Raw genomic sequence first — 12789 nt, forward strand, 5'->3', positions numbered from 1 at the left:
ATTTCTACTGATTCAAACCGCATAGCTGTACTCTTTCTGTTAGATTTGAGTGCTGCATTCCATACAATTGCTCATGGCAGACAATTTTTTTTCAGTTGAGGCAACTTTGTGTGACAGACATTGGACATCGAATACGGTACCCACCATGCTTTGCACTGTTTCGTATTATAAAAATATGTAGTTTTTATCTGACTTCCTGTATTGACAAGGTTGCATAATGCAGGTTTAACTGGTGGGCTCACAGTCATTAAGTAATGTTGTATGATTGTTGTCATGTGTACTTTAGAAGTGCACCTACACCTCCTAACAGTAACTCACCAATAAACAAAACGTACAGTATTCACTTTATTACAAAAATGCTGCTTTCTCTCACCTATGACGATGGTATTGTAAGAGACTTGTTCTGTGTTGCGTCCGTCATTGTAAAATGCCAGATGCCAGATTCCTGTGTCCAAGTACTGGATGAAGCCAGCCTCGTGCACGTTCACTGAGCGTGTGCGACGGGCTCCTCTTCCAGACTCCTCCTCATGTGCACCAGCTGGGTGTGCATGTCCTGCGTCCGTGTCACTGAGCGCTCGTTTGTCTTTGGAAATGAGGCGACTACCATCCAGTAGCTCCACAAAGTCGTACTGGAAGACAAAAAATACACAAGACATTGAAGATATTTTTTCTCAGTACAAGATTTAGCATAACTGTAACAAACTTAAAGTTGTACAGCATGTTATATGTTACATTTTGTTGCCTTGCCTGGGGCAAGGCCTATGGATAGCAATGGTGCTCAGTCCAACTGTCTGTCCATCTTAACAGCTAGCCAGATTTCCATTGAGTTTGGGAAGATCATCTTTGAACTTCAGAGAAATATGGATTTTGGTAAGTCTCTGACCTTTTATCTCGCATAATAGTCAACTAACAAAACACTTTGGTCTATGACAAGGTATATCAATCCCTAACGGATGGATTTACAAGGAATTTGATTTAGATATTTATGGTCTAGTTTAATTCCTGATGTTTTAGATGTGGGGTTTAATAAACAGCCTTATGTTTACTCTTTTTTTCATTTCATTAATAGATGACATGGAAGATAATTGTTAATTGATTCAGTCTACTTGTTGATAGTTTGCCTCTGTTCAAATAACATTTGAATCTTTTAATCACAAGCTTAGATTAAAAGATTGTGATTTTTGGCCCATGACCACCAAATTCTTATCAGTTCATCCTCGAGTCCAAGCGGACTGTTGTGCCTAATTTGAACAAATTCTTGTCTGACGTTCCTGAGGAATCTAATTCACAAGAAGGGGCCGGCTTTGAGGTCACAGTGACCTCAATCTTTGACCTTTTACCACCAAAATCAAATTACTTCATCTTTGAGTCAAAGTGGACTTCCGGGCGTTCCCAAAATATCACGTTCATGAGAATGGTGGACGGACGGACGACCTTAAAACATAATGCCAGGGTGGAGCCACAAAAAAGAGAACTTAGATGGATTAAGGTTACGACAAGGACACACACACACACACACACACACACTGTCGATTATCTAAAGTGCTAACATTGAGCTGTGATAGGGGTGGCATTGTATGAAGCTGTCTTTTACAGATAAGTGGATTAGTCCCTTGATAGAAGACATGATTCATCACACAGAGATGTAAGTGTAGTCAAAGGGTAGTTTAGGTTTGTAAGAAGCTTATCTCCTTCATTATTAACCAAGAATCCATAAAGCACTTGACCTAGACACACTTGCTAAGTTGCAAAAGGGATTAATGGTTTTGACATTTTGGGAGGCAGAGTTTTTTCATCACTTATGGTATTTGTTAAAAGTAGAAAGGCCAGAGGATTCTGGGTGTTTGAGGGCAGACTTTCTTAAACGCTATGTCAGAGATCTCCAAATAATGGTGGCTACTGATCTGATTAGATAACATTTCTTTCTGTGGACACAGATGAAAACACCAAATCCTATCTTCAAGACAGGGTTTTTATTTAGCAGTGAACTCAGGTGCTGCCCTAGCTTCTGTGAACTTTGCCTTCTCATATTGTTCTTTCTTACACATCTCATGTGAGGGCCCATGTTGGTGGCAGTTTTACCATGGCATCTATTTCAAGTTTAACTGTCCGAAAAGTGGATTCCTCTCCGATTTGAAAAAGCTGTCTCTTCCAGATAAGGTTCTGTTGAGGTTTTCATTCTATGCTCACATGGTTGGTGGTGCTTAGAGATTCAAGCCCCTTTAAGACATGGATAAGGTATGGATGCATAACAATGCTGGCTTCAACTATCGGTTAAAGTGATGGCATTTTGTCACTGTTTTATAAAATCCAGCGGGGCACAATGACAAGGTGTTTAGTTGGGACTCCTGTTATATTCTTACTTGCTCTCATGCTGTATGTAAAGCCCTTTGCGTGATATTAATTTATTTGTTAATGTTGAGTAAGTTTATTCTGAAAAGACACTAGGCATTTAACAAGCGTACATTGACACGTCGTCCCTGACACGTCCAAAATTGACACTAGAGGCGTAACTAGAGCGTTATAGTCCGAAGCATAGGGTCACTGAATTAGCATGTAATTGTATGTGCATGCACATGCATGTGTTTGTGCAACCAACCTGTGTGTGTGAGGGCGGCAGGCCTTTGCGTCCATACACTCCAACAAGAGCGTCTTTCTGGACGGAGATGTTGAATTTCAAAAACTGCGGTTGGTCAATATATAGCTGAGACCTCCAAAACACACCTTGAATAAAGAACAATAACAAACCAGCAGGAGTCAAAATCTTTCTTTTGTTCTTGATACATGTTCAGAAAATCTCCTCTGTATACCACATAAATCAATACACACAACAATACAATGTAAAAGTCATGGATGCTAGATACTCTATCACGCAGAATAGAAACACATATTTCAAACATTCTATTATCAATTAAAATTTTCTTTCCAGAAAACTTGTATTTCTTTGACCCTGTGTTGACATTAATTATTAATTTCCTGGAACTGCTGTCAGTATGCTGACTCAGAATTATTTAGAAATATAGTATGTCCCATGCTTAAAAACATTAGAATGAATTATATTGCAATCAGCTAAATATTTAATCTTTAAAACCAGTTAATGATTATTTAGAAAGGCTCAAAAAGTATGTAAACGATAATGTCATAGTAAATAAGGGATATTGTATGGCGAGCTGGTCATTGCAAAAGGAACACCGTCAGATTGAGCAGGACCCTGATGGCTACTTACTAAAGAAATCAATAATTTGTATAAAAATATTGATTTGAAAATGTATTGCTTCCGATAAAGAAATTAGCCCTATAGCTTAAACTGCATTCATAGCAACGATCTGTTATTCATAGCAACTGTCTGCTAAAGAAAATAACAGAATGCTGTAATTGGCTAATCAGAACTGAATATTCAACTAAGCTGTGTAATAGAAAACAATAGTCACCCTCCAACATGCTTTAAATATCAAGTATTAACATAACTGTCGGTGCTATAGAGTAGCATTCCTTAATTTCAACTTTACATTGTTAATGATCTTAATTCATGGTTTCATGTCCAACCATACTAAACTATGAACTATCTTAGTACAATTATTTGTTTGATAATTTTAGTTCCCATTTATGGTAGCCCAATATTCAATTAACACATTCACACTAATATAGATGGGGGAGACACAGTCACCTTAACACAATACAATTCAACAACCTGCAGCCTCCAAAATAATCATACTGTTGAATCAACAACGTTCTAAAACAGTGAAATCAAAAACATTAACAAAAAAATGACTGTATAACGACACGGTAGTAGGATATATTGCAGGACTGTGGGATTTGACTTCATTAGTTTCAGCTAGGGGCACTTTAAAAACTGGCAATTTAGTGTATTAAGCTTTTCTGAGTGTTTCTTGTTGTGTGGAAATTAACACTTTGTTCATGACATATATGTGTGTGTATAACTTACCTGGTGGAACATCTTGTATGGCTCGTCTACCCACGTCCACCTCTCCTGTGTCTATGGTACTGTTCTCCAGAAGAAACATTTTACCTGCAGAGAGTTAAAAAGTTCAGGAAATGTAAATCACAGTCTTGACCGTTTCACTAAGCCCCGCCCCCCTCCTCCGTCAAGCTGTCAGAGTTAACATTACTGTGAAGCCCACACTGTCACAAGCATCACACCCCGAAGAAATGTCATACCTTATTTGGGAAAAGTGAGAGAAGACGATTCAATTAAAGAATAACACTGTTCCTGTAAAGCCAGGTAGGTCTTGTGGTAGGCGACTGTGGCTAAGTGGAGAGCAGGGCCTTCCTTCAGAGATCAGAGAATTGGCGGTTCGATCCCTGGCTCAAGCTCTGCTAATCGCATGTCAATGTGTCCTTGAGCAAGACACTTAACCCCAACATTGCTCCCGTAGCTATGCCTACGGTATGATTGAATCTGAATTGTAAGTCGCTTTGGATAAAAGTGTCTGCTAAATGACTGTAAAGTAATGTAATGTCTTAATTCCCTGTTACAATCACTGAAAAGCAAAAGCAGCATGTGTGGACATTCATTCATTTGGCGACTGTGGCTCAGAAGGTAGAGCGGGTCATCCTTCAATCAGAAGATCGGTGGTACGGTCCCCAGCTCCTCTAGTCCATTGTTAAAGCGCTTTTACTGGTCAGAAGTCTAAAAAGGGCACTACACAAGTGTAGGTTAAATGACTTTAATGTGTTGTTCTATGATGTTAAATTTGGCAGTAGATTTACTCGTCTGCCTGTACAGACTCTTGTACTTGCACTCATATGACTATAATGTAGTTTGTTTATAGCCCCACATTATCTTTTTACTACTGATGCTTGCATCCAGCTTCAAACATTATCAAAGTGTTGTTCATCTGTAAAGATTGGATTGCTTAAAAGTGTATCACATACCTTGTTTGCCACAGAGCAAATTTTCTGCAAATATCCAATCGAGAAAATCCCATTAGCCTTTGTCAAGGGAACCAATGAAATGCTAACTCTCCAGGTTGGCCTACAAAAATACAACATCCCTGTACCATGCTATAACCATGTCTAACTCCAAATCCACAAAACCAGCCTGACAATGAAGAACATCTGAAACCATTGCAGGACAGTCTTTGGAGCAGAGCTGGACAGATGTCAGACCTTGGTCAGAGCTGGCTGATGCCACGCTATAATTGGTCAGTCTGCATTCTAGGGGTAGATTTAGCAATTTCAATTATTGGATTTTTATTTTAACTTTAATTCACTTTTAATCCACTTTTGTCTGAGCTGTACCTCTCCAACATGTTGTCATGCAACATGACTTATGAAAAGGTTCATAACTTATCAACTTCAATTTGGTTAAAGTTAGGGGAAAGTTCTGGTCATGGTAAAGTAAAGCACATCACACAGTTGTCTCAGTTGGGATCCAGACCTCCGTCAATGTAATTGAATGTAAATAGTGTGCACTATGGAGCTGGAATGGTTCCAGCGCTGTTCAAAGTTTGTAATTTCATAGGCCTTTCCTGTTCAGAACATTACACTTTAACAGCTTAAGTCATGACATCTGGGCAGTAAACCAACACTGACCCTGATCTGTGTGTGTGTGTGTGTGTGTGTGTGTGTGTGTGTGTGTGTGTGTGTGTGTGTGTGTGTGTGTGTGAGTGACAGTCTGGACGTTAATCGCATTCGCTACACTAATATGAGCTTCAACATATGACACAAGTCTTCAAGCCCAACTTGAAGGCACACTCATCCATCTTTATCTCTAACACAACATGCTCACACCACTGGCCTCCCTCTCTCTCTCTCTCTGTCATGGCCGGAGCAGACCATTCTGTTTTTAACTGCTGCAGAAGCAATTGAGGACAAACATAGTTCAATAACTTGACTCTGCTCTTAATTTATCTCAGTCAATTCAATGCGACCCATGGGGGAAAGCTTCCATCAGAGTTCCTTTTTTTTAGCATCATTCCTTTCTTCCTCTCTCTGCTTCTATTTCATATGGCAAATTGGAGGTTTTTGGTTTTTAATAACAACAAAAGTTGACAGGTCTATTTGGCTGGTGTATTAAGATGGGAAAAAATGTATCCTACATATTTAAAGCTAAACATTGAGGAACTTTTATTTTGTGTTGATATTTGCAGTCCCTCTGACAAAAGCAGTAGTGTTTTCCACACCAGAGTCCATGCAGCAAGGTCTGACAGTCTGCTCTGTGCAGTCCAGGTTCTAGTTCTCCAGTGCCCCCCTTCACTCAAATATGACCAGCTGAACCTGCATGATTTTGTCTGATTTATGGCAGCATTAAGAATGTCTGTATAGAAATAGCCAATCCTCTCACTGATGGTTTAATTTACTTATGTAGGTCATATAGAGGCATCAGTATTAAATTGAGACAATTTAAATGTTTCAAGTCCCTCAGAGTAATTTAAAAAAACAAAAACAGAATACACTGTTGTGTCCTGTACATCACTAGTGACAGTTGGGTGTCCTGAGGGATGTCCATGAAGCTGGCACAGTCTGAGTGTGTGTGTGTGTGTGTGTGTGTGTGTGTGTGTGTGTTGGCTTGTAACTATGTGTAACTGTCTATAAGAGAAAACACAGCTGACAAAGATGAACGCTGTGGGTTCTAGTCGTCACACACATTTTGCGTGTACAGAATGTTTTGGTGCTTTGCTTATTTGGCAGTTTCTGGCCCTAGGATTAAACCTCAGCTAAATATACTGTGCCATGCCTGTATACCTGTATTTATGAGTATCATTTGATATAGTCATTAGACACACTCAAGTTCAATTAGACTGCTAAGTTGAAATTAGTTTAAGCCTAGGAGAAAACTGTAGTAAGGGAAGCAGACTACAACAAAGACAAACATGGACTGAGAGAATCATAATAATGAGCTAAAAACACTACAAAACCACTGCATACCACTTTATATACAAGAATTGATTTGCATCTTTGAATGAATGATACTTGAAATAATAATTAGCAAGATGTTCAGTTGATACTTTGATTGTGATGCGTAAGTAGAGCAGGATTAGTAGGGGTGGATCCATGTTCTAATAAGGGGACTTCACTATGTCGAGGTCTGTTGTCCCCCCATTAAAAAACTGGATGTTCCCCAGAACATCCCCATGGTAAATCCTGGTGGACTTAGGATATTTGCAAGTCTAATATGTAACTGGTACTGAAAGACATTTCATTTGTCATGTATATAAATAAAACCCATTCCCAATAGAACATGTTTAAATAGATGAAAAACTACATTAGATTACATGTACAATAATGAAAATAATTGTAAAGTGTGCATGTGTGTGTGTCTGAGAGAGAGATAGATAGATAGATCATACAGAACAGATACCTTTTAAATACATGTCTTAAATGTTGCAGTGTTTAGTAGATATTCACTTATTGTATGTATGTTTTTATTTCATGCTTGCTAAAGCTCTTTTGAATTGAATTGAACATTGAAGAGAGAAGCCATTTAAACCAAGAAAACCCTTTCACATTTTTTTTCTACATTAATGCTTATTTTATTATTATTATTTGTCCATTGTGTAGTGGTTAAGCCATGTACTATTGGCAAACATTTTTTTTACAAATATATTTCAGAATGAACAGTTCTATAGTACCTTTCAGAAGGGTCTGGGTTCATTAAAAATTTTTGCTGTTGCTACAAGATGTCCAATAACCTAGTTGGACACATCCAATCATTTATAAAGCAAGCTGTTTTCATGTACTGTTCACAACTATACCTATATGAAAAGTGATACACTATAATTCATATATTAACCACATAATTGTAAATCAGGACTGGCAGTCCATGTATTGAAGAGCTGGGAATGAACGAAGGGTCAAAAAAACACTGGACAGTCACCCAGGAGACAGCTGTATGCAGTAATACGTAAACATTGATTTATTTGTCACATAACTTCCATATTTAATTAGAGCCACTTCCATACTTATTTTCACCCAAAACTACAATCTTTTCCTAAACTTAACAAAGTAGTGGTTAGGAGCACTGATCGCTTGTGTTGCTGGACATTCACAGAAAAAATAACAAACAAAAGAACATTTTTAAGGGTACCATATGAACCGTTGTATGAGGATACGTTGGTTAAAGTGAAGATAAACTAAAACTTCAACTTGATGCTAGAAAAACATCTTGACTGGAAATGGCTGGGTATGTCACTTACATGCTACTTTTCACTATTCCATTTGATCTGAGAACGACTAACAGAAGCTCACGTCTCAAAGAAAGTCAGAATAGTGTGCGGAGACCGGCAGATGGTAACACCAGGTAAACACTGCAGGCTATACTGTGAAAGGATGTGTTCATTATGTTCAAATTACCTGACAGGATGGAGGGAGGGACTGTGTACTGGCAACCATTTCGACTAAGAATTACATTCAAATACACAGATTATGTAAAAACCCTTCTAGAGGAAACATAATGGCACTTACACCATGTTTTTTTAAATCCACATATCAGACAACATACATTAACTGCAAGATGTTCTTTGCCAATGCATTTTATATATGTGAATGCAGCCTCCACTATCACAGTCAAACACTATCCGTCTCTGTGACCTCTGCACTCTTAAATCTTCACCACACTACTTCCTGCATTGGCACTGAACATAAACCACAATTGCATATTAGTTGCATATGGATTTAATTATCAAAAGACAATGGGTTGTCTGCAGTGCTGCAATATGAGGATATATAACATTTAAATAGTACAGCAGGCAGAGCTTTTCCTCAGGCACCTCTAACGATTTCTGTTTGAGGCTAATTGACCTTCTCCTTACTGCGTCACAAACTGTAGAAAAACTATCACTGGAGCAAACATCATCTTCATCAACTTTTCTCACATTCTTTGTTGCTTTTCTTGTGAGAAGAAAGGATTTTAAAAAGTGTTTAACTCACCATTGTCTGTAGACACCATAAAGGTGTTTGGAGTTGTATCTCTTCCCCCTCCTCCGTTTTCAAACGCTCCATATCCCTCACTCTCCTGAAGCTGCCAGTTTAGACCAAACAGGTGCATCGCTAGAGATGAGGAGGCAGAAGAGGACATGAGAGAAACAGGTAGGTCAATACAGGGTGGAAAATTAAAAAGAAGATAGAAAGGAAGAGCGGGATAGGTAAAGGGAAGATAAAAGAGGAAAACAAAAAACGATAAAACATGTCTGCCTGAGTCACTAACAGACAAAAGAAGAGTGAACATACAGTATATATACGTATATATGTATATGTGTGTGCGTGGGTGCTGGCTGTGTCAAGCATACTGAGCACTAGCAGTATGTTTTTGGAAACATGAATAACAACTAAAATGCTCTCAGGCTAGATGCAAAAATGACATGGGCACTACACACACTCACACACACACACACACACACACACACTGAAGCCCATATGGAAACACATACGGTAAAAACAAATATAGTGCCACACACAACCACTCCAACCAATTTCCCTCATTCTCTCCACATACACCAGTACCCAGGGAAAGATACAGTGGAGTGTGTTAGCATCAAAGGACGCCTCCAGCAGCTAACCTCTAACATGTTTCCTCTCTTGCTCTGTCTGTCTGTCTGTGTGTGTGTGTGTGTGTGTGTGTGTGTGTGTGTGTGTGTGTGTGTGTGTGTGTGTGTGTGTGTGTGTGTGTGCATGCCCGCCCTTGGGCTCGTAAATCATCTGCTCCTTAGCTATCTTCCTCCTCCTCCCTGCATCTCAATTGAGATGTAACCAGATTTTTCGGAGGCCAAAAAACAGTCAAATTGGTGCAAACCTAACAGAAGAGAAGCAGCCACACCGGTGAGTCCATTTCTATTCACCATCACACCTCCCTCCTTCACTCCAATATTCTGCATGCTGTCTGCTCAGCTGTGCTGACTGTCCGATGAAGAGGGGCAGACCCGAAGTGGCTTTTTAGAAACGGTTTTCTGCTTTGCCTTGTCAATCCAACAAAATTAGACACCACAATGTAATAATGTAGGATGTTGTCTGAGTATACGTATGTTACACAGCACATTCATTGTTTCCAGTCCCATTATGCTGGATTCAGGCAAAAATGTAAAAATGATGTTCAATATAAAGAAAAGTACTTTTTATTCACCAAAACTGGTGACGATTCTAAGTGTTCAGTAGTTATGGACCTATGGAAAGCTTGTCCTGAGGGTGGCGCTAGAGGAAAGACTACTGAGGAATTAAACATTGATGGGGGGCATAAATGTGCTCATGTCTGCTCATGCTCTATACATCATTTAGAAATTACTTCTCAAATTCTGTTTGTATAACTTTAACCTTGACAACAAACTGTTCTCTAGAAACGGGAAAGTGATTGGCAAAAACTGCTTTAAGGGAATCCATGTTCAGGTGTGCAGAATGTTAATATTTGATCAACTTTAAGAGAGAAAAACAAACCTTCATATCATGTTGAGTGTGTGTACGGCAAAATGTATTTCACTCATTGGTATTTTGTGCAGTTGAGTTCTTTGTAAGTTAAAACATAGAAAACATTCTATGACAACATGAAGATAATCAAGGCATTTAATCTACATTGCCTGTGTTTTCCCTTTTTATCACCTCACACCCTAATAGCAACTTTTAGTGTCACTTACAGTTCAATAATATTAAACAACACAAAACCAGTCACTTCCAGGGCTGCGGCCTGGTCTGTAAAAGACCCTGGAGAAGGCACTGCTTAATGATTTTGAAGCCCGCTACGAACATAAACAGCAGTGATTTATTAATACTATAGCTGTTATCATGTGACAATATATCACTTCTAGGGCTGCAACAACGAATCGATAAAATCGATTATTAAAAGCATTGGCAACGAATTTCATTATCGTTTCTTTGTGTCGCACGATTATTACGCTACTCAATAAGTCGCGGAAATGTTTGAGAATAAAAAAAAAAGTTGAGTTGAGCGCGGATCAGAGCGGAGGTAGAGGAAAGACCCGTAACGTTGTTCTGAAACACATGGCGGAGGCAGATAAATCAGTACGACCTAAGTTATCCAAGGTGTGGGAGCATTTCACACTAAATAGATCGAAAGAGTGTGTAATTACAAGATACGCAAAAGCGACATGGCATGGCACGGGAGCACCGCGGCGATGATTCAGCACCTAAAACGTAAACATGTTGGAGTCCTTGATGAGGAGGAAGGGAGTTCAACAGCAGGATAAGTCACTACAGAATCCTACTGTTGTTCCGTTTTGAAGTGAGGAACGTAACGTCCCTCCAGTAGCTCTTCAGGTGCTGCTGTTTACTCGTTATCCGGCTTGACAAGCATGACAAGTTAGCATTAGCTCGTTAATAACAGTAGTAAAGCAGGGGTGGTATAGTTTCCAAGACTAAAGACACGTTTTTATTCACTCGCCTTTTCCCCGCCGATTCATCGATTAAAAAATAATCAACAGATTAATCGATAATTAAAATAATCGTTATGTAGCCGGTGCTGAAGTGTCCCTCCTTCGCTACCGTAGGGCTGGGTGGGCCTTGGCCCCTCCTACTTCCTGGTTCTTAATTTGTTGCCACTATATAAGCCATGCCATGAGCTACATCTGTCCCTCTCTCTGACTCAGAGGCTTCTGTAGGTGTGGACTTTAGGTTTTTTAAGTTGAGGCATATTTGCCATGGGTTTCACACTTTGTCCTGTTTTATTCTAGGTCCAGCTCTAGTGAGACTATCACTTCCCCGTCGAGCCTTCCAGATGGGGGTTATGCAGTGAGCAGGTAGGAGAGACGTGGACTGCCACTGCTGTTTTGTTTATGTTACCAATTTAGTTGTATTCATGGTTTTCCTTTACTTAATTTTATTTTGCATGATTTTGTGTTGCTTCATTAAGTTACCCTTTTATTATAACCTGTATATTTGAGATTTTACTGTTGCAGCCAGTGTTTTTAATACTTGGTTTAAAATATGTGATCCAATAAACTTTGTAATCGTGGGGGAATCCTGTCTCAGTCCGTCATTCACCGCCACCTGTACCAATAGAAGATCTGTTGGTTTTTAGTTGGTTTGAGCCGGTGTTAAAGGTGCAGTAAACTGTAAACCAAATCCGGGCCTTGCCGTGGTCAAAGTTAGTTGCAGCCCTAATGACTTCCACACCAAAACAATCAAACACAACAGAGGACCAATGTGTTCACTCTAATAAGTTTGGGCGCAAACAAACTACCATGGGACACTGCAATGAGACAAACAAGTCCCTAGTTATTTTACATTGAGAGAAGTTAGTTGTTGAGCGTGTGAGGTGGCCCATGTCCTTTAACAGCGTATGCCATGGTAAGAAGTAGCACTAACCTGTTTGTGCTGGTTAAACATGGAGGAACACATGAAGAGCCTGTACTGGATTCCTCACACAGCAGATATTAGAGAGAGCCATGTCAAGGACCAATTACTGATTCAACTTGGGAACATTTAGAGAGAGAAGACTAACTCGCACACTCAGACACACACACTAATTCCGCACACACAACTATACCTCGATGCCTCATTAAATTAGAGCCGTGCTGTGCCAGCACGTTATCCACAACCCCTCCTGGTGAGGACAGGAGCAAAGGGTCATGGGAGAGTGCTGGCTAATCGACAGGAGCGTGTGTGTGTGTGTGTGTGTGTGTGTGTGTGTGTGTGTGTGTGTGTGTGTGTGTGTGTGTGTGTGTGTGTGTGTGTGTGTGTGTGTGTGTGTGTGTGTGTGTGTGTGTGTGTGTGTGTGTGTGTGTGTGTGTTTTAATGGCCATGGTTACCAGTCATACAAGACTGGCTCCCTCTAAAGGAACCTTTTTAGGAAATTTTGGGAATTAACAGAACATTTCAGAG

The 12789-nt window shown here is 39.6% G+C and overlaps 1 protein-coding gene across 6 annotated transcripts in view; it reads right to left on the reverse strand.

Annotated features, from left to right (window-relative positions):
- tenm3 (teneurin transmembrane protein 3) overlaps positions 1-12789 on the reverse strand; it is a 336797-nt gene that overhangs the window by 103853 nt on the left and 220155 nt on the right. For all 6 annotated transcript variants that reach the window (XM_068727440.1, XM_068727439.1, XM_068727438.1 and 3 more), the window contains 4 exons: positions 8893-9012; positions 3947-4030; positions 2600-2724; positions 374-629 (listed from right to left, as the gene is read on the reverse strand). In XM_068727440.1, the coding sequence (XP_068583541.1) occupies positions 374-629; positions 2600-2724; positions 3947-4030; positions 8893-9012 (585 nt within the window). The remainder of the gene's footprint in view (positions 1-373; positions 630-2599; positions 2725-3946; positions 4031-8892; positions 9013-12789) is intronic.

The sequence above is a fragment of the Cebidichthys violaceus genome, unplaced genomic scaffold, assembly GCF_023349555.1.
Source record: "Cebidichthys violaceus isolate CVI_PGR_0920_01 unplaced genomic scaffold, fCebVio1.0.p SCAF_4, whole genome shotgun sequence".
Taxonomy (NCBI): domain Eukaryota; kingdom Metazoa; phylum Chordata; class Actinopteri; order Perciformes; family Stichaeidae; genus Cebidichthys; species Cebidichthys violaceus.